Consider the following 22,071-nt stretch of genomic DNA (forward strand, 5'->3'; position numbering starts at 1 on the left):
TGCTCCTTGAAAATTGGGGCTTTTCCAGGGAGCGCAACAGGAACCCAATATCTGTTCTTTGGCAGCCACAAAGTCATAAGCTTCTCATCAAGACCAGCTAGATGGATGGGATGGTGAATGAGCACCAGGCAGTGCGGAGGTGAGTTTCTACCAGACCGTGCTCCTGTATCTGACCTGGGAGGGAGCTTTGGAGAAAGGGCAGAGCCGCAGAGCCATGGGACCCGGGTATAGCATCTGCGCTTGGAGCTCTGGTATGCCAGCGCTGCCTGGCTTGTTTGTACAGCAGTGGCAAAGCCAGAAGGTTTGTGACCATCTGTGTTTGAAGAGGACCTAAATTGTTACTGGCAGGTGGATAGAGAAGTGACACACATTAATGCCTCCCTGACAGAAAGACAAGTCAGTCAGCTCACATCCATCCTGCCAGCCCGTCACTCAGCACTTGTCCTGTCAGCCAGCCAGTACTTCCACAGCTCCAGATTGTGCCATGCCCAACCAGAGTGGTTGGGACAAGAGGGAGGTAGGTGGGGACATGGCACTGGAGCAGGTGGATGGCCAGGCTGGGATGCAGGAGCAAGCTGGGATCCCTGGGGAGACAGAAGACACATTTAAAATCCTGGAATTCATGTGTCATTAATTCTGTCTCTTGCAGAATAGCCCTTCTACTCTGAAAAGATTCCGATTAACCTTGAGAGGATGCTTTCTTGGTTATTGCAGGGTTGGAGGGAAGGTTTACGTTGCATTTGAAAGCCTTCACTTTGGGGAGCCAAGCTCCAGGCATTCCTCCTGCAAGGGGAAGTGGCTACTGCCACTTGACTTGCAGAGCCACTGTCTGCTGGGCTTTTTCCCACTGATCGTTGTCACTGACTTTACGTATTATAGTCACTGCTATTCCAGAGCCAGGGTGGATTGATGTCCTGGCCGGTGTGCTGCTGTGGCAGGGTGGGTGGCGTGTAAAACAACAGGTCACCACTGAAATGCAGTTCCTCTGCTTCCTCTGCCTCGCTGTCAGGGCGTGTTATCTGAGATCCCTGGAGTCATAAAGGAGATGAGACTGGAAAAAAATCAGAAGTGGAAGGATGGTGGTGTCCAGTGAACCAGGAGGGTTGTGTGTGAGGAAGGCAATGTCACTGGCAAAGACCCCGCCTTGTCTGCATGACATTTTGCAGAGGAATTATAACTATAATTTCCTCTGGAAAATTGTCCCTGCATCACAAATCCAGGTAGTTACTATCTTACCCAGGAGGGAATGCCTGAAAACTCACACGTCTATGGCAAAGCTGAAAATGACAGGCCAGGGATGTGCTCTCTGGTCCTGGCTCTCAGCTGGTGTCATTTAGATGTAGCCTCTGAAGTCGATAGAACTAGACAAATTTACACTGACAGAAGTATCTGCCGGGTATTTTCAGTTCCCAAGGCTGCCTTTAAACCTAAGCCTCTTAAGCCTTTTTTATAAGCACACAGCATTTCACAAAGAGCGCCTACAATCTTTCAATCAGGGTACGCAAAAGAAAAAAAGGATTTTCTAGTGGGAAGAGATCTTAGCAAAAACTCCTCTTGCATTTTGCAGGTTTTGCTCTGTCTTTTATAGGGTCTTTTTGCAGCTGGGTTTCTGTCTTTAGGGTCAGTGGTGATTGAAAAGAGGTGATTGAAAATTTCTTTGGTGATTCCTTCTGCTGTGTGAGTACTGGTGTCATGAAATAGATCTTTCAGCACTGTGCTTTCAGCCTGGCGTTATGTGCAAGGGCATAATGGGATTTTTTTTTCAGTACGTAAGTCCTTCAGCAATAAAAAGTTTCTTTTGAAATCGTTAGTCTGTTGCAGAAATCTATATATTTTTATCTTACAGAGTTGAAATTTGCCCCTGAAATTTCCATACTATCAACCATAGAACAATATTGTTCTTACCAAACAGTACCCTTGCTGAGAGTCAAAGAGCTATAAATATTTAACGAAATTAATTACTAAGCCAGACTAGTGCCCCAGTCTGTAAATATTAAATGGAACATACGTGGTTGACAAAATGCAGGCAGAAACACTGAATGGGGCCATTTCATTGCCCAAATTAAATTATTTGCAGTGTAAAGGCAACTGTAAAAGTCATTTTTGCTTAATGACAAGCAGCACTCAAAATACGAGGGCTTAAGTCAGCATTTTGCTTGCTGAAAGAAATTTCCATCCTGTTTTACAGTCTACTGCACAAGCCCCAAGCGTCTTCACCAGTGAGGCTACCAGTGTGTGGTTAATTGCTTACTTAAAAAATACTTAATGTTAGGGGGGGTAGGCAGGCGTTGTTTTGGGGGCAGGGGTGTGTGGTGGTGGTGGTGGTGGTGGTCGGGGTTTTTGTTGTTGTTGGTTTCGGTTTGGCTATTTTGGGGGAGCCCAGGTGCTGGAAGGTGAGATGCCCCATAGCTCTCTGGGCATCTGCCGCCTGGGAGCTCCAGTCTGCAGTGACACCGAGCATCCAAAAGCCGGGCCAGAGAGCTGTGCTGGCAGCTTTCGGGGCTGCATTGTCCAGGACTCCTCTGTGGTGAGGAGGGTGTTGGGGTGGCTGTTACTTACCCCCTTGCAGAGGAGGTGTCTGGGGCTGCGGAGGTTGCTCCTGTTGTCAGCAAGGCAATTCTGTTACAGCTGAGCCTAGGAGAGGATTCAGTCACAGCCAAATTCATAAAGCCATGAGTAATCATGTAGGGGCTTTCTGAGCTCCCGTGGATCCAAAGCTGTGTTTTAGCTTGATGATCAGTTCATCTGCAGTGGCAGGTTTTGACTGGGACTCCAGCTCTGACAGCAAATCAGGAATCTATACCAAGGCAAGAAGTGGCAGCACAGGTAAAATGAAGAGATTTGTGACTAAAATTCCCGGTGGTACAACAGTATTAGGCAAATTCTTTCTCTTGTAGGAGAGCAGGCAACGCGCATGTTGTTTTACATCAATGTCACTTTTCCGTGGATGCCATACCGGTGTAATTGCAAGAGCTAAGTTGCATCTGCTGCCTGGAGCAAGCAATGTCGGTGAGCTGCTGTCAGGGAAGGACGTAGGAAATGGCACTGGTTTTCAGTGCTAATCGTGCTGACAGCGCAGTATGGAAAAATTGTCCTTTGTTCTGTAGGGCCCAAAGTCTGCTTTTTATTTATCTATTTATTTTCATATTGCAGCACAATCTAGTTTTCTCGAGTCGGGAGGGAGATAGGTGTGTATGTGAGTGGCATATGTGAAGACATTCATGTGGAAAACCTGGGATGTCAGGGAAGTGGTTGTGTTCAGACTCGGTCTTCTTTCTCATAGCTTTGTTTTGAGCTTGGCTTGGGTTTGGGCTTTTTTTTCGTTCTGGTGATACCTTTACAGCTTCTGATGCCTGTGAATGTATCCAGAGGCCCTGAAGATTTGTGTCAGCTGGCATAAGGCTTTTTCCAGAATACCACAGCAGAGTCTGTACATATAATTTTAATATCCCTTAACAGTTATGACATGTCTTCTAGGCACATTTTAAACCTCTTTTAAGTTTGGCCATATAAAATTTGCCTTATTTCTGTGGTATAGGTACAATAACTGAAGAGCTGGAGCTAGAAGGATCCTGCACAAAAGAGGGTTACAAGTGAGCAAAATCTGCTGTTTCTAAAGACTGAGAAAGACAATTTAAACAGAGTCGAACCAAACTTTTAAGGTTCTCTTGTTTCTGGAGCAGAAATATCCTATCCTGTAGATTCTTTAGGTTTTATTTGAAGAAAGTCTTTGAGACTAAAGATTAGCAGTTGTTTTCTAGCAGTTGCTTCCGTACTGCCCAAGAGCACATGGCATGAACAAAACCCTAGTGTGTGAGGAACTACATAAATAGAAAAAGGAAAAAAAGATATTGCCCAAACTACAGAAATTACATGTCTGTACCACACAGGGTCTCTTCACAGCTCCTCTGTCTCTCGGCTGGAGCTCAGTTTGCCAGGCAGGTCATTGATACCATGCACTAAGGCCACAGGCAGTGACAGGCGTGTTTAACTTTCAGGGGGAAAATATTTCAGTGGAGGCAAAAGATGTGCATTTTTAGCTTTAAACTGGAAGCTGGTTATTGTATAAATACAGAATTAGGTGTTTTTATATCTCGGTGCATTCAGGTGATTTGCATCCCTTGGACTCAGTTCTCCTATGAGGGTGCATTTTTTGTCACTGTTGGGTTTCAGATGACAGAGAAGCTAAACCAAAATGTGCAGGCTGACCACCCATTACACGTAACAGCCTGTATCAGCCCCCTCTGCCCAAGCACAGGCTGCTGCAAGGGGTGCTTAGAAGCGTTTTGGCTTAGCGGTATCATTTCATCTCCCATGGGTTCAGCGTAAGCTGACACTGTTCCTGATCCCTCTGTCCCTGCTCTTTGTCAGACGCTGCCGTAGCTCAACAAGCAAGCTCCGTACGTCAGCATCACTGCAGGTGCCTGGTACAGGACAGTCTTTGCCCAATAAGAAGGAGGAGGCCTGAGTGTGGTCCTGGCTGCCACCTCCCACAGAGGCTTTGGCTGGAGGCGTGCAAAGATTTTGGGGTGTATACGGGCATATGGGGTCTGAAGGGTTGTCCCTTCTGCTTTGCCAGGCCCCTGGTCTGGACAGTGCAGATGAGATCCAGCTGGGCACTGGCCTGTTCCCTCTCCGGTGGATATGTCTGATGCATTTTTAAACTCCTCTGAAGTCCATCACCATACGAACAAAGAAGCGAGCCATGCACCTGATCCTGCCTCACTGTAGAGCTTCTAAGATGATAATTGAATTCCTGGGGCATGGTTCAACTACACGTTGCACCACCTCTGAGCCACTCTAATGGTATTAGTGAGCAATGTGTGTGTATCTATACATACATATGGTAGTGTATAATGGCAGCAGAGCCTAAACATCTGTGCAATTCCGTTATTCATTATGTTGCAACCAGCACTGCATATGTGTAAGACCTCTGAAAGGATTTTTGCTGCCATTACTGAAGCTGCATTGATGGTGTCCCTTGAGGCTTTTCAGATTTGATTGGTGTTTTTTGCCAAATCCATTCCCTTAGCACCTTCTGAATGAAGGAGATGAGTTTGTTCATGAAATGGGCTGCAGGATTTTCATTCCATGAAAACTAATTGACATCCAAGAATGAAGATAATCCCACTAGCATGTCTAATTAGAGGAGAGCAATCCTCATGTTCCCTCAGCAGTCTCCTCTCAATTTAGAAGGAGCCCAGACACAGAAACTCACTTGTCATCATTTAAAGTTCTAGCTTCTAGCATGAGCGAAACATGTATTTTTTTTAAAGCATTTGTATTTGAGAGAATCCAGCAGGATAAATACTGTTTATTCATAGAGTGATAGATTGTCACAACATTATGAGGCGTGTGATCACTGCAGTCAAAGTTCTGACACATCTGAGATGGGAGGTTGGGGTGTCCCACTCACAACCGACGGAGGGAAATATGCCACTGCCTGCTCTAAGCCTGACAATGCAGCCACATCTCTTTCCTAATCTGCGAGGAAGTTGGTGCCAGCTGATACCTGGCTGTAAAAGTCTGTCTAAGGCAATGCTGTTTTGAAAATACAGGCTGACTTCATTAACTGTGGGCAAGGTGCTTGGATTCTCTCTGCCTGGTTTTCCAGCACTAGCAGAAACGTCTGTGGGATCATGTTTTGAAATCATACCCTTGGGTGCTGAAGGTGGAATTAGATATCCTCCATCCAGTTCTGTCCTTGCTCCTGTCACGGACCTCTTGGGTGACCTCCTGCAAAACTTGCAGATCTCTGTAACCTCAATTCTGACCAAGTCTGAAGGCACTAACATGTACTCCCGTGTAGAGCCTGACCTAACGGATGGCAAAACATGCCCCAGCAGTGCTTTAACATCTCTTCTTATCAACGGCAAATTCAGGACTTCTTGATTCTTTAGGATCAGCCTAGACAATGCTGAGGTGAGGGAATGTTTCAGAGAAATCCTACAAGTCAAATACAAATAAACCAGCTAGCACAGGGAAAACAGCTGTGAAGCCGCAGTGATAGCTGCTGCGGTGCAAGGGATGGATTAGAAGCCACGTGAGGCAGGGGTGTGGAACTGCTTCATCTCAGCTGTCCTGCAGCGAGGCAGCTTCTGCAGCGGTGGTTGTACCAACTATCAACAGGACTTGTGCGGTGCAGGTACTTGGTGCGAGTACCTCATAGATACTAAAATAGCTGGCAGTTTTTCTTCATCTTTGTGTAACTTTCTCCTTTTGACTTCCTGTCCAAGGTAAGTATAGCCAAGCAAATGCTGGAGTAGAGCAGTTACAGAGTGTGTAACAGTTACACAGGGTGTAGCACGCACAGTGCGCTATTTATGCACCTGGGGAAGCAGAGAAGGCAAATATTTCACTGAGAATTCTTTCTCACGAGCAGCTGAGGAGGTTGAGGCCGGGCTGAATCCTCACACAGACAGGGGAGGACATGGGAGCCTTGGAGGCAGCGAGATACTTCATAGTTTTTTGAGTCGGGGTCTGGGCTTGCCCAGTCAAGGCTGGCGATTGCCACAGAAGGATCTGCCCGAGGAGATGGGGCTTGCACAGGCAGCAGGGGAACGGCGCGCAGGAGCAGGAGGCTGAGGGAGCAGTGGGGGTGTTGCAGCGTTTATTTGCTTTTCTTGGTGCCCAGTTAACTGGGTTCTGTTATTTTGCAGAAACCCTAATCCGAGCCCGGGGTGAGCAGGGGTGTCTGGCCTTGCCTCCTGGAGTTCCTGTCTCCTGGAAGGAGCTCGCAGTGGAGCTGACCTTCCCGGCTTGCTTGATGCACAGCTGCGGCTGCCGGTGAGTTTTCCTGGCATGTGGCGTCCTTGTGTCCCGTGTGGTGTGTTGAAGGGCTGTACGGTTCTAGCAGCTCGGCGTTGTTAATGCACAGCGTAACGGCCCAGAGCGATGTACAGCTCCACCGGCCTCCGCGGGCAGGGCGGTTAGACGGGCACCTGCTCAGCGCCGAGCGAACGGGAGCGAGCAGACAGCTGGAGATGGGCCTCTGGGTGCTGCCGAAAGGAAGCGCAAGAGGAGCCCGGGTGTTACAGCTGCTTGGCCCTGCGGGGGGCTGGGGGGGCGCGGGGGGGCTGCACGGGAGCCGGGGGCTGCGCTTTGCAGCCATCGCGGCCCGGCCGGGCCGGGGGGCTGCGCACCGAAAGGCTGCGGGACTTGTCCCGTCGGTGAGCGCTGCCCCCCGCTGCCTCCCCGCCCGCCCCAGCTCTGCCTGCGGGGGAGATGCCGGGAGCGGCGATTTCCCCGGGCGGGGGGGGCGCCCCGTGCCCCTCGCCCCTCGCCCGCCGGGTACCACCGGCGCGGGGGCGCTGGGGGTGGCGCTGCTGTGAGCGCGGGGGCACAGCCCGCAGGAGAGGCGGCGGCACCGGGGGGCTGCGGCCAGGGGCTGCACGGGGGCGGCCCCACCTCCCCGGCAGGCGGCGGGGGGCGACGCGGTGGCTGCCGAGGGCGGGGAGCCGGGGGCGCCTGGCCCGGCCTGGCGGGGGGGGAGCGGGCGGGGGCGGTGCCGCCCCCGGGGGCTCGCGGTGACGCAGCTCCCGGCGGGGCCCCCCGCCCGGCTCCTCCGCCCCCGCGCCCCTTTAAGTAGCGGCGAGCCGAGCCGCCGCGCCGAGCCGAGCCGCGCCGAGCCGAGCCGAGCCGAGCCGAGCGGGCATGGGGCCGCTGGCGCTGCTCGGCCTCCTGGGGGCCGCCGCCCTGGCAGGTGAGCGGGGGCGCGGGCCCGGGGGGAGGCGGCGCGGAGCCCCCTCGGCGCCCGGCCCGGCCTCCCGCGAGGGGAAGGCGGGTGAGCAGCCCCGCGGGGCGGGGGCTCGGGGGGGTTTGCCTGCTGGACCCCCGCTGCCGGAGGGTGACGCCACCGGCGGGGGTATGACGTCATGCCCAGCCCGCCCTGCGTCACCGCGGGGTCGCCCCTGCGGGCGGGGGGGCAGCCGGGCCGGGGGCGCCGCTCGGAGCGGTCCCCGCTGCCACCGGGCTGGGCGGGCGGCCGCTGCCCCCGTGTCCCCGGGCGGTCCCTGCCCGCGGCGCGGCCGGGCGGGCGCGGAGCTGCCCCGGGGACCGCGGGGACCGGCAAGTGGCAGCTCCGCACCCTTGACTAACGGGGGGGGGGGTGGCGTGCGGCATTAAATATGAAAACCACGCTGTGAGATGAAGGTGAAGCACACCAGGGTGAGGTGGTGGCTTGGCTCCGTAGCTTTTCGTGCTGCTGCAGCGTTTCCTGGAGGACCCGGTGCTGTTCTGGGTGAGCGGTTGGGCGCTGGGTGCGGTAGCGGAGCTCTCCGCATGGAACCGCTCCCGGGACTCGTACGGAAACTCCGCGGTGCTTTGGGAACCGTCAGGTGCCTGAGGGGAGAGCGGGAGATGGGGGGAAAGACCCCAGCCCGGAGGCGCTCACCAGGCTTATCCCAGAGACCCCATGGGGATTTCTTACCAAACACTTGTACCGGTTTGTGCCGTCAGACGGGTCAGGTATCTCTTACGTCCCTTTCGGCTATCTTCCTGCCGCGTGTCAGCCAGAATCAATGAACTAAGGAGTTTGTTTGGGGCAGGGAATCAGTGCAACGTTAACTTCAAGAACTTTCTAGTGCTCCTTCTGCAAATCAATATGCCAGAGTTTCTGTGATCTTTCCTGGGAAGGGTTTTTGCTGACATTTTGATGAGCAGTGGCACTGCACTGAGTCATCGGCATTAACGAAACAAAGCCGTGTGGGGATTTTGTCAGGGACGCACCAAAAGATCTGTCCCAATCTTGGAGATGCAAGCAAAAGCCGTGTGAGTTTGTCCTGTGTTTCTCATCCTTTTTTGTGATCTTCCATCAGTTCTCAGAATTTCTGCAGAATCAAACAGCCTGATCCTAACTGCCTGGGCAGATTTGGCTCAGGAGGGGGAAGCAGACCCAGGGCTTTGCTTTACTTCGTGGGGCTGAGGGCTGGATTTTCTGCACGGGTGGGGGGAGGATTTCCACCTTGGTGTGTGCTCTGACTTCATCTCTGCTGTGAAACCCTGCAGTTGTACCGTCTGCCGTGTCCCCACATGCCCAGTGGGTGGGTGCCCTGCTGCCCGGTGCCGGGTGATGGCTTTAGCCCTCCTGAGCACATGTGGAGAGGAAGGCAGAGGTGCTGGCCAGCCACCTCCAGCTGGCCGGTGGCCCCGAGGGAGCTCTTGCCAGCTGGCACAGGCTAGCGCTGCCAGCACCCGTGTGAAGTGGGGCACGCTGGCTCCCCACGGCCTCCCTGTCTCGGCTCTGGCAGAGCAGCTGCCTCAATGTATTATTTCAGGCTCTGGGATAGACTGGGTACTCATTTTGTGCCTCCGAGCAGGTTAATGCGACGTATGTCCAATACCGTTTGCTGCTTCTGACATTGTTATGATAGGCTAATGCTTACTCTTTGTGCATGTCAGCTTTCCTCGTTAACCAAGTGCTTGCTTGGTCATTAATCTACCTGTAAATCTTCTTAGAGAGGTGGGAGCTGTTTCATGACAGGGCAAAGGCAGGGAGCACAACCTGACTTTATGTTTCTGCACCACTGACATACCGCTCGAGGCAGCCTGAAGTTGGCATCTCTAATAGCAAAAGAATGTTCAGAAGTTTGTTCTGTGCTTTATCACATCAGCTGGGTGTAACTCACAGGAGATGTGTTGTGGCAGCATCACTGAAAGGACAAAAGCAGATGTTTGCCCTTGTGCGTGTCGTGATTTCTCACGGGCTGGAGGAGAGGAGCCTCGTCAGGAAGAGGCAATGAAGCGGGTCATCCCCTCCGCTTACCTCTGAGCGCGGACTGCGAGCCGCTCCTGCCGCAAGAGCAGCAGCTCCAGCCCCTGTGGGGTTGGGAGAACTTTTTTAATAGAAGGGACTTCGCTGCCAGTCTCCTGCCCCCACGTGTACGCACATCCTCATCCTCCATGCTCAGATGGAGGATGCAGTCAGGTTAGACTGCAGCGGCGTCAGCACTGTGCAGCGTGGTAATTATTTGCATACTAGGTTAGTAAATAAAGTGTCCTAAAGCCTGGCTCAGTCAGCGCTGAGCGCGAGATGGGGGAGCGGTTGGCTCTATGTAGCACCATCTCCCACACACACCACCTGGCGTTCTGGGGAAGCGGTGGGGTAGGGGTGTAGCGCTATTTTAGGGGAATCCCTTCTGTGCTACCCTCGTGTGGGTTCCCTTCGCTGATCGCAGTTGTATACGCAGAGAGGAGACGGGGGCTGGAGAAGCACATCCCTACATACGCGTTTGGGGGAGCAAAGCTAGAGGATAGCAGAAATACCAGAATAGTTACTGCATCGCGTTCAGTTATTACACACAGTCAGTGCTCGAGGGGGTGGCTGCTTCCTCTGAAGACACGGAGAAGGGTTTTACCGCTTTCAGTAGCGTGAGGCCACCCGCTCCTGGCTGCTTTGCAGGAACCTTCCTTGGGGCAGCATTAAGTTTTCCTGACGCTGTCAGGTAAACTGACGCCCTTCTCTGTAATCTGCTTTGTGTTCGTCTGTTACAGATCCCTCCCTGTCCCAGGCAAGCCGTACTGCAGAGGGGGTGATAGGTCTAAGGGGATTTAAGACTATCCTGACTTGTGCAAGAGCTTCGGAGCTGCACCTCAAGCTGTGTGTTTGTGTGTGGTGATTATATACCGTGCGGACAGTCTGTGAAGCCACGACACAGTAAGCCTTGCTTCTCGCGCTCGTGTGTGGCTGGCAGACTTGCTTCACTTCACTTCTGCAGTTCTCAAGGTGGATGAGAATTGACACAGTTTATGAATAATGCACAGCAGCCAAGCTTATTAACCAGCTGGAGACATACTGCAGCAGCGATGGCAAAACAAAGCAGCATGGGGGGCTCATGTGCAACAGTTTCTTTCCAAAAGCAAATGCCTTTGGCCAGGTACAGTACAACTGGTGCAAGGAGGTGTTAATTACCCTGTGCGTCCTCAGCATGGAGAGGGAGGGAGAGAGACGGGTTGTGCTGCTTCATTCCGGAGCAGTGTTTTCCACTAGGATTTGACTTTTTTGCTTATTTCTTGGGGTGATAATGGACCACTCAGTGAATGGAAGTTTTCCTGTCCCTTCTGGCTCTGTCCTTCCCTCCAGGAGCCGCCTCCTATCCAAGTGAGGCACAGTTTCTCCAGCAGAATTGGGACAGTAGTTGCTTTAAAGCCTTGAAGAACGGTCTCCTGCTGGGGAGGTGGTGGTGGAGCCCCTGGAGCCCCTTGCAGAAGCCAAAAGGTTCTTGGGGTACATGTAAGCCTAGCTTGTTTCCAGTGGGTTTTTTTACCACCAAACAGGTGCAACTAAATGAAGACCTGACTTGCAGGTCTTGGAATTCAAGTGTTGCTTTCTGGGTTTTGGTGTGTATTCTTGTTGTGCTAGAAATGTCAACATGCCTCTTCTCGTGCTAGGCTGTAACTTCACGTTGCTTTTCCATCCTGAATTAGAGAAGCTGTAATGCAAAATGTGTCTGGTTTACTGACCTGCCAACCCAAACCCCAAGCCATCTCATCAAACCAATTTGACTGAGGCCTCCTGTCAGTGATGCTTGTTGCTAGGATGAGTCTGTAGTAATCTGTTTTTCTTCTAGGTGCCAGCGCAGTTCCAGTGGAAAAAGACCATACTGAAGAAGTGGTGAGTAGCTGTATGTCAAAGCAAATGTCAGAAAGTATCTGTCACATGCTTTGCATGTTTTGTTTTTAAACTCTCAGGGCAATCCTTTTTTTTTTCGTAAGGTAGACTCTTAAGAGATCACTGGTGATGTGGAACTCGGAGTCCCTTTAGCTGTCAAGAGATACCTGCGTGCACTTTGGTGCATTTGATGAAAACGGAAGCTGGCTTCTTGTGTCAGTGTGGTACTTCTGAAACTCGTATGTTGTACAGCTGCCTGAAAAATGATCTGAAATATTATTTGATAGTACGTGTTACTGGATGTTAACAAGTGAGATGGCAACTTTGAAGAAAGATGAAATATCTGGAGTTACCAGCTATGTAATGTTCTTTCTAATGCCATCCTCCCATCTGCTTTGGAAAGTGTCTTAACCTGTTTGATTAAATAAATGCCATTGGCTGCTCTCAGCGCCTGTAACCAGACACCAGACTCCCACCACTGGCTGATAATATGATGATTTAGATTAGTAAACACCTGGTAATAACTGAACACAGTTAAAAGACATTCAGCTCTATAAAAGTTTTATTGTCTTCTCTCATCCAGCCACCCAGATTGTCAGCTTGAGACTCTCATAACCCTGACGATCTAAGCCAGGGGTCCTCAAACTCTTTAACCAGGGGGCCGGCGCGGATGCAGTGGCAGGGACTCATCTGCGGCTGCTTGGTTTCCCCCCCAACCCCCGGCGGGGGGGCAGGGGGGGTGTCTGTAAATATGGGGGGCTGGATTGAGGACCCTGGGGGGCTGTACCCGGCCTGCGGGCCGTAGTTTGAGGACCCCTGATATAAGCAAGTGCTTAGATCAACCAACAACTTCCAGCACTTGAAAAATCACTTGTACAGAAGAGCCACTTTGGTAGCGCTTAGGATTAGAGGTGGTTGTGTGATTTTCCTAAATCATCATTTCCTCCACTTCCAGAAGGCTATCCAGTTGAATATCAAGCGCTAAAAGAGGCAGGGTTTGCAGCACACGGGCACAAAAAACCAGGGAGCATGTCACTTACAGGGGATATAAAGGCTTTTTGGTTTATTGTTAATCCAGGCAATACTTCCAAACACTTTTTGCAGCATCCTCATTTGGACAGATCCTACAGGATGATCCTCCCCTTTTGAGCGTGTGCTGTGTTCATTATTTTTTGTAGGGTGGTGATATCTCATGTTGTTTGACTCTCCTTTTTCCTGAACAGGGTTCTTAATATTTTAAAATGTACAAAAGGAGCCCGTTACCTATGCAAACAAAAGGGGAGATAAAAAGAGCTAATGACTGTCCTTTTACTGGTATGGGAGTGAGGAGCAATGCACTTGTTGCCCAAATGTACGGGAAATTGGAGCTGGGGATTATGCTAAACTCATAAATACTCGCCTGAACTCTAATCCTAAACTAGTTTTCCTCACTAACTGGGTCAAAAGTAGGATTTTCGGTTTTGCCATGAGAATTTTTTCTCGTTTCTTTTAGGTAACGCGGTGCATAGTGGAAGTTCTGTCCAACGCTCTATCCAAGACAAATGCACCACCAATTAATCCTGAATGTAAAGAAATCCTGAAGAAGAGTAAGTACAACGTTACCTGAAATTGTGAAAGGAATTTGGTAGATGGATGGTCTTGTGCTGGAGCTAGTGAACTGTTACTTCAGCCTGTGTGAAACTGGTGCCTCCAAACTTCAGTGTCAGAATTCCCATGTCCTTCTGTTTAGTTTGTCTTGCTAAAGAGCAAACAGCCTGACCCGGTAACTGGCAGGGATGCAGGCTACACCTGCGGCTCTCTGCTGCAGCCACCTGCAGAGCCCCAGGAGGCTGGGCAAGCTCTGCAGGTAGCCTGAGAGGTCAGCAAACGCGACCGGGCTCGGACCACATGCCAAATGCATCCCAGAGGGTAGGAACTGGCTTCAAATAACCACCACTTAAATCAACAAGGCTCCCGAACCTGGTGGCAGCTGAGTCCACGCTCAGCTTGGGAGTCTTTTGCTCAGCCCAGAAAGGATTTAGGTTTGTGGTACTGATTCCGGAGGTCTGGAGAGGTGTGCCAAAAGCTCATTTCAGGTGAGCTCATTCCTGCAGCGTGGCTGCCTCGATGTCGAGCCGTAAGGCGGTCGGCATGCTCGGTAGCAGTCAGCAGTGAAGTGTGGTTAAGTTTGACACTGTGCCAAACCGCGGAATGCACATCTTTCTCTTCTGCCAGGGAACAATAAAAAGGCTCTTGAACTTGCTGCCAGTGAGAAGCAATAATGAAACCCATCTGTCTCCTACTGTGTATTAGCCACGCTGCGATCATCAGAGGAGGGTGGGAATATGTGTATTTGTATCTAACGCAGCCCCAAATTTCTAGGGGATGCTGAACGCCATCGGGCACCAAGCTTTGTTTGTGATTGTTAATTTCAGGGGAAAAAAAATGTGTATTTGCCATATATTGGGAAACAAAACCACACCTACTGGAAAGAGAGGGTAAGGACCGTATTTTTGCCATTAGACACATCTCCTCCAAGAATTATCAGATGATGAGCAGCTTTTCAGAAACGCTGAGCTATTTTTAAATCTGTGCAGCTGCTTTCAGGATTTGTGATCTATTTCTGATGTTACTCAGGTACAAATGCAGCAGAAATTCCTTCATGTGTTTTACCATTGTGGTCAGTCAGACTTGCATTTAGCATTCTAGGAATAGTGGAAGGAACGTGATTTGATTAAACACACTGATTACAAAGTAACAGGTTTCTTTCTTTTCTTTTTTTTTCCAGTCAATTTAGAATTTTAAAATTTGTTAAAAGCTCCACATGTCTTTGAGTAGCTTGAAATAGGTGGTTGTCTTTTTTGTGGATAAGCATATGTGATGGATAAGACTTGGCATTCAAAGAACTGAACACAACTCCAGATCCCATTGATTTTTCATGGGAATGAGATTTAATTTAATTCAATACTAAAAATGTGATCACAAACAAAGAAAAAAAACGAAGAGGAAAAATTATTGTCAAAATTTCAGTGGAACTTTTAAAATGCCTGATTTAATGAAAATTACTTAATGCTTTTCCAGGCAAACGCACAAAGTATTAGGAAATCACTCATTTTAAAATCAGAATAAAAAAAAAAAATCTGTCCAAATCTTCTTGCTACTTTGGGAAGCCAGTTATCTATTTAAACTGAAATAACGTGTCAGTGCAGAGTAGGATTACTTCATTATGCTGCTCTTGTTATTGTAGGTGGTAGAAATGACAGAGAGAGGAGTGAAAACAAACAGCTTGAAGTGAGGCATTTGAAAGACCCAGGAGAGATTGAAAATCATCGTCCTGGGAGTGTGGAGAAAGAACAGAGTCAGGCAGAAGAGGAATCTAAAAAGTACATGAAAGGAAGCGACGAGGAGAGACTTGCTCACGAGGAAGGTAGAAGCAAGGAAGAGGAGGATGGACACCACACGCCTATTCAAGAAGAGAGACTTCATACGGAAGAAAAGAAACACTATCAGGAAATCAGAAGAGAGGAGGAGAAGAGCTACCACAGTGAAGAGGAAAGTAAGGAGAGCAAGCGTCATGACGAAGAGGTAGAGCGTGCTGTTCTCAGCAAGAAGTCCCGCTCTGGAGGCACAAGCACAGAGGAGTTCCCTGATGGGAATAATCCACGTCCCGTGGGCCGCTGGCACTCGGAGGAGGGACTGCAGAGCCCTTACAAAAGAATTCGTGAAGGTGAAGAGGGAGAAGCAGAGGAAGAAAGAAGTGAAAAACACCACCATGAGTCTATGGAGCGTGATTTCTCCCATCAGCAAGAGCACGAAGAATCTGATGACAGCGAAGAAACAGTGGAGGAAAAGCAACCCTACAAACCCAAACGTTATCATGGGAAGCACCGAATGGGTGACACCTCTGAAGAGAAGAGGGGCCATGGTGGTGAAAAAGAAGTAACAGCTGAGGAATCGGACACAGAGGCGGCCCATCTCTGGGACAGAAGGAACCGCCATCAGAAACATCGTGAAGAGTCTGAGCAGCAGCATGAGGAGAAGAGCGGTTATCACGGGAGGCATGGGGCTGAAGAGGTGCAGGCGAAGAGGCGTGCAGACCAGGGAAGCGAGGAGTACAGAGAAAGGTGGCAGCAGAGTGACGAGAGCAGTGAGGAAGAAAACAAGAGGCATCGCCACAGTGAAGAAAGTAATGAGAAATGGCACGAGGAGAGGAGACACCATGATGGATCGCGTGAGGTGAGGAGGCACCGTTCTGAGGGAAGGACGTATCTTCGAGGGGAAAGCGAGGAAGAGCTGGACGGGTATCTCGGTGGTGGCAGCAAGGAGAAGCAGCATCGTGCTGGAGGGAGATACCGCTTGTGGGACAGTGAAGGTGCAGGGTCACAGAACGCGTACGCTCAAGAACGCAGTGGGCAGGCCAGAAGACAGTACAGCACTGAGGACAGTGTAGAGCAGCAGCGCTACCCTGGCAACAGTGAGGAGGAGGAGGTGGTGGAGGAAGTAGGAAAGAAGCATCACAGCAGTGATCAGATGGAAAATGAGGAGAATATGGAGGAAGGAAGATATGCAGAGAGGGAGGAGTACAGAAGCCATCTCCCTGGGGAGAATGAGAAGAGAAGTACAGCATCCCACAGCCCTTTCTACCTGTGGTGGAAAAGCCAACCCTTTGAGAAGCAGGACAGTGCAGGGGAGCAGCTTCTGGAGGGCAAAGAGGAGGGCAGGCCCACCCTGAACGAGGAGAGTCTTTTCCCTGAATATAATGACTACAACTGGTGGGAGAAAAAGCAAATCCTAAGTGCTCTGAAGCACGGACGCACCGAGAAGAGGAACCTTGGCAAAATGAACAAATATGATATCAAAAGGCAATACAACAAGATGGATCAACTCGCACAACTTCTGAATTACAGGAAGAAATCGGCTGAATTCCCAGAGCTGTACAATTCGGGAGAAGACATGAAAAAACGTCACATAATCAGGAATGACAGAAGAAGTCTGAGCCAGAGGCCTCTGACAGAGGAGGAGGTATGTAGAGGAGGAGGTATGTGTATGGGGGTTTCCCTGACAAGCCCGGGGACGCTGACTTCACGTGCACCCTTCCCAAGGCAGCTAGCGAACTGTGCGTGGAAAACCACAAGATTAAGTCGCATTGAGAGCCAGATCTGCAGTGACTTCAAAATCTGCTTTCTTTGAATGAATACAGTGAACCTACCCCAGGGCACAGTTTGCAAAATAAAGACAGTGTGCATCCTTGTTAGCTTCTGTCTGCAAGACAGGAAGAAAAAGATTTTCTTCCTCTTTGGGCCTCACCTCTTCCCTTCTAGGGTCTTACAGACTAATAAAACAGAGATGCCCATTGCAGCAGGAGCAGAGAGGTAATTAGCAAGCACCACTTCATCTGTCAGGTTGTTTAAAACATACAGCTAGAAAATAGGTTGGACATTTAGAGTGAAATTCAGCTGTCCACTGACTTCCTGGTGCAGCTGCAGGGCAGAACATGGCTTGCCCCTGTAAGCCCAGTTCGTCCCGTAGTTCCCATGTGTGTGAGCCCCTTTCTTGGGCTTCCTGGGCTGCTTTGGTGTCCTGGAGAACCTGTCACCTGGACGCTCCTTACATACGTCACTGTAGCCATCGCACACAGCTGGGCTGGGTGGGAGCAGTGGCGGTTTAATATCCGTTTACAAAGGTTAAATGGTGTTAGAAATCACCATCATAAACAAGAACTGGTCACATAATTCTTTATTTCCCCCCCAGCACCTCTTAAGGGGGAGGCGTTCCTCTGGTTGCTCGCTGTGTGCAAGCCTGAGCCCCCGGGCCGTGCCCGTAAGGCTGCAGCCTCCCGAGGGACCGTCACCGAGGCAGGGGGCAGCTGTCCTAGCAGGAGGTTGCTGCTAGATAATGGTGCTTTACAGCCAAGAGGGAGCCGTAACTGGGGCCAGCTTGGAACGAGTGTTTCGATACTTTCCCCTGCCTCAGTTTGGCTAAAGGCAGGAAATGGCACAAATCTCCGAGTACGTGCTGCGCTGCCCATACCCCTCGCCCCACACTCGGCCCCGGGGCCAGTGAGCAGCTGGAGTGGCTGCCTCAGAAATGGTCTTTGGCTCTCATTTTCATAGAACAAAACGTTCGCCAACGCTATTTGCCGTGTAAAACACTCCTATGTTTTCACAGGAAAAAGAACTGGAAAACCTGGCTGCAATGGATTTGGAGCTGCAGAAAATAGTGGAGAAGTTTAATGACCACAGAAGAGGCTGACGATGCTCTGCGTGGCGTTTCAAAGCTAGGTGTAGCTGTACTCGCAGTACCTGTATTGTGTGGTAAATTCACTGCCACTGGATTGTTGTTTGCCCCTAAAACCAGGAAATACTATTTACTGTCCACTATAGTGTAGTGATTTATACAGCTGAAAATGTCTTTCATTTGCCGTTATGCTATTGAGATCTGAATAGCATGAATTTTAGTATTATAACCTTTCATGCAAGGCAGGTATTTTTAATATGCTTGTGAAAATAATTGTGGTAGTGTTCTTCAGAAATATATTTGTCTGAGTTTGAAATAATAAAACCCGTTGATCTTGGACCAAACTTTCTCCTTGCGTATTTGCCTTACCAGTTATTCCAGAGTAAGCTGTACCAGATGGCTAGGCGGTGCGCAGTGTGTCCACTTACGGTTCACTGGTATTTTTTAGAAGTTACAAGAAGCCTTCTATTTGCCAGTGAGCAAGAGCACAAGAGGTAAGAAGGAGCACCGATTCATTTGCTCCAGAAACATCCTGTGAGTTAGTAAGTTCTGGAAGTTGGTGGTTAAAGCAGCAGAGGCTGCAACACCAAATGGACACTGTTAATTTGGAAAGCACGCGGCACTGCAGACCACCGTCTGGCACGGTGGATTGGTCCTGCCGTGCGCTCGGACTAGGCAGCCCCACTGACTGAACCCGCCACCGCACAGGCTTTGCCTCCCGCAGGCAAGCAGGCGGTGGCGAGGAGCGCTGCAGAGCCTGTGCGCGGTGCGGCAGCACGGCACCTCTTGCACAAGGCCAGTTTCTCGGCAAGCTGGGGGCAGGATGGGCACTGGTGTAACCAGCAGTGCAATGCCTCCCGTCAGTAAGTGCTGTTTGGTAATCTTATGACGCTACAAGCAGTAAAAGAAATGATCCCATAATTAGTTTCAATTATTCCAAATATCCGAGGCTCAATTTAATTTAACTTACCCAAACGTGAGTGAGTTTTACAGGCTTTCTGCTGTGACGGTGTCTTCGGTTGCTTGTGTAACGCCACACACGGGAGCAGTGCTGCACAAAGAATTCAGCCCGGTCATGTTATCAGTAAGTGCACAGGATCTATCGTCCCAGGTCAACCCATTTAATCCACCCGCTCATTAAAATGCGAGCATACTCTCCAATTAACTGCACGGCAATATGAAGGTACTGCGAGATACTGATCCCTGAGCTGCGTGAGTGTGTCTGTGCCCAGGGACCACTCCAATGTTTCGTCTTGTTTGGTGAAGGTACGTGAAGATTGAGCCTGGGTTCGAAGAAGCTGACAGAATTTTGACTTGAGCAGGACCACAGTTTCACCAGACGCTTCCAGCACCACAGGGGCAAGTTAGGAAGTGACCAGCTGCAAAATACTTCGTGTGCTGTCTTCACATTGTGAGACGCCCCCTTTTTAAAGCTTACAGTAGCAAGTACTGCAGCACAGCTGGTATGGGAAGGCACCTCTGCCAGTAAGTAAATACCAAGCAGCACACAGCTTTAGCTGTAGCACAGAAAACTCCCCAAATTGTTCCAAGTATGTAACTGTAGCAGTGGTTTTTTTAAAGCTCAGCTCATGCAGATACACATTCATGAATCAGCAGTGGTTTGCTTCCAAACGTGTCCCTTGGCAGACTTTAAAACCAAATAGGGTTCGTTCTTGGTGACAGCCCTTTTATCTGTCGTCTTCCTGCTCCGCTCGCATTGCCCTGCAGGGCTGATGCCACCAGCACTGAGAGCTGAGCAGCTGCTTGGGCCGCTCCCTCTGGTCCATTTTTATCTACGCATCTGCACTAGTCGGGAGTTTTTTTCATGGGTAACACTAGGTGGGTTTTTTTAAACAAAACTTCAATATAAATTGGACTAATATTCATTATTTAAAGGCAAATGGCATGGCTTTGGCACTGAAGGCAGGTGGTACAATTTAAAACAAGTATTCGTGTATCAAGGTGTGTAGTCTTGTTCCAGGACATCAAATGTAGCGGAAACGGTGCTTCTGGCTTCTGCGGAGGTGCTGCCTCACGCCTGGCTCGTGTGCCCTGGCTAATGGCAACCTTGCCGTGTCGTTCTGGAAAAACAGAGGAGTGGGAAGCTTGGCAACTACTCGATTTCTTCTCATCTGCTGTTTGCAGCAGATTTGCGTAGCAAAGGCAGTTCTGTGTTGTTCTCTGTGAGTAAAGACGGGAATGAGCACAGGTGCCGAGTCGTTTTAGTGCAGCCATGCCTTCACCGGACCAGGGCCCCTGGCCCCGCCAGACACCCGCAGCACAGCACAGCAGCTGGGACCTCTGCACTGCAGCAGAGCCTGGGTACCACCGGCTGCCAGGGGGAGGCTGAAGTTCCCCTGAGGTGCAAACAGCACCTGGATCCCCTGTTGCGTCCTTGCTGTGCAGCCGGCGAGCTCGGATGGGGACCTGAGGAGGCACAAACACGGGCAGGTGCGCACAATGCCTGGTTTCTAGGCACCACCAACTCCTGTTCTCGGATGACGCGGCCTGTTTCAAGCTGTAGGCACGCTTTTTAAAAACGTACCTACAAAACTTTTTTCAAGAGTCATCTGGAGGTAACCACTGCTGCGCCACGCGTGCCGAGCTGCGCCGTCCCTGCCCACAGTGAAGCCGGCTTTGCCCAGGCACCTGCCGCCTCAGGGGGGGCAGGCTGAGCACTAACCTGCCCGCAGGGACCCATCGCTGGCTCCCTGTTCCCGATCCACACACCCCCGACCACAATTAAATTGTGCCCATTCATTATGTCTGATACTTGCAGAGAGAAAGAGTCCCTGGACATCCTGCCGAGGCTCCAGGGCTTACCAGGCTCCGCAGCTCCGCGCAGCCTGAGCACAGGGACCGCAGGGACCGCAGGGACAGGAACCGCCGGCCTTTCCTTCACCCCCACTTCTGTCTTGCCTCCTGGTGATGCTTTTCATCACAACTGCCGTGTCCAGCGCACGTTAAGATCTTGCAGGATGCACTCCCTTCCTTCCCATTGTTCTGCGTTTTCCATGGTTTGTGACTTGTAAAACTCTGGACAGCCTTGACTCGCATTTCAACAGCGCTCCTCTCATCGCAGGCGTTAGTATTGCCATTACAATAGGAACGGTCCTTGAGACGTGCTCTTTCACTGCTACATATAGAGTGTGGTCTGTCAATTTTAAACTGGCAATTTTAAATATTTTACAGGAATGATTTCTTGGTTTCTTACTGTCTTTCACTGGCACAGGTGTTACTGCACCTTTAAAAACTGGGGTACAGGGTTCAGCACTGGGAGCATGTTAGTGTTAATGCTGGTGAAGTGGAGCCACTCCAGCTTTGATCTAAAGTAATTTTTCAGGTGTTCCGACACTCTGTATGTCTCAAAATGGATCTTTTTATTATACAAATAAAAAGAGTCTTTCCTCGGGTCATTATTTTTAGCACACTGTAGGTGACAAAAGCGGGATGTAAAGCTTATGCTGGTTGCTTAACCTGGCTTCTCCTGTGGAAGTTCTGACACCTCTGCTGAGTGCCTGCCGGCTCGGTGGATGCGGCACAGCAGTTCCGGCACCTGCTCTACAGGTCAGGAAACTGAGGCAAAAGGTATTTTTTTTTATTAATCTCCTGGCTTACACTGACTCCATCTTTTTGCCCCTTCCTGGCTTCCAGGCTCCTACCCATTGCTCTAAGCTGGGTCATCTCAGGCCTTCATCACACACTGGGTGTGGGCTGCCGCCGGAGTCCCAGTTTGCCATCAGTATGCGCATGCAGACATACAGTGACGGAAAACTTAGCTTCCCTCCCTGCCCCTTCCCCACTAGGCTCTTGAAAGAAGTAGAGAAATACAGAATTTTTAAAAAGTAGTAAAACCCACCCATCATATTTCTATTCTTTGCATGTCACTTGCAACGCTTACCCTGGACGGAGAGGGGAGAGGGGCAAAGTGCTTTTCTCAGGTCCACATCGTTGGTGGAATAGGGAGGAGATGGTGACACCTACAATCTCTCCATTTACAGCTTTTTCACGTAAGTAAGAGAAGAAAAGGAAAGCTTTCCATACAAACCAGAAAAAAGAAAAGAAGGTTACAAAAACCAGAACAGAGCAGACAAAAACCTGAAGATGCACTGCACCTGGTCACTTAGGAGATGGCTTTTAACTGCTGCTTTACACACAGTATGACCCTGGTTTGTTTTAAGCTAATGGTGTCCTAAAAGAGCATTACTCTTCTCAAAATACAGAATGTTACGGTTTGATGAAGTCTG

General features: G+C 50.2%; 1 protein-coding gene across 14 annotated transcripts in view; it reads left to right on the forward strand.

Moving 5' to 3' along the window:
• The window catches only part of CHGB (chromogranin B), a 112,051-nt gene extending 93,883 nt beyond the window's left edge, over positions 1 to 18,168 (forward strand). For 13 of the 14 annotated variants that reach the window (XM_055810057.1, XM_055810066.1, XM_055810055.1 and 10 more), the window contains 4 exons: positions 11,568 to 11,611; positions 13,101 to 13,194; positions 14,835 to 16,609; positions 17,756 to 18,168. In XM_055810057.1, coding sequence (XP_055666032.1) covers positions 11,568 to 11,611; positions 13,101 to 13,194; positions 14,835 to 16,609; positions 17,756 to 17,839 — 1,997 coding nt within the window. In that variant the 3' untranslated portion in view covers positions 17,840 to 18,168. Of the gene's footprint in view, positions 1 to 7,487; positions 7,703 to 11,567; positions 11,612 to 13,100; positions 13,195 to 14,834; positions 16,610 to 17,755 lie in introns of those variants that run through there. The other variant, XM_055810068.1, reaches the window with a different exon arrangement.
• The last annotated feature ends 3,903 nt before the right edge of the window (positions 18,169 to 22,071 follow it).

This window comes from Falco peregrinus, chromosome 7 (assembly GCF_023634155.1).
Source record: "Falco peregrinus isolate bFalPer1 chromosome 7, bFalPer1.pri, whole genome shotgun sequence".
Classification (NCBI taxonomy): Eukaryota; Metazoa; Chordata; class Aves; order Falconiformes; family Falconidae; genus Falco; species Falco peregrinus.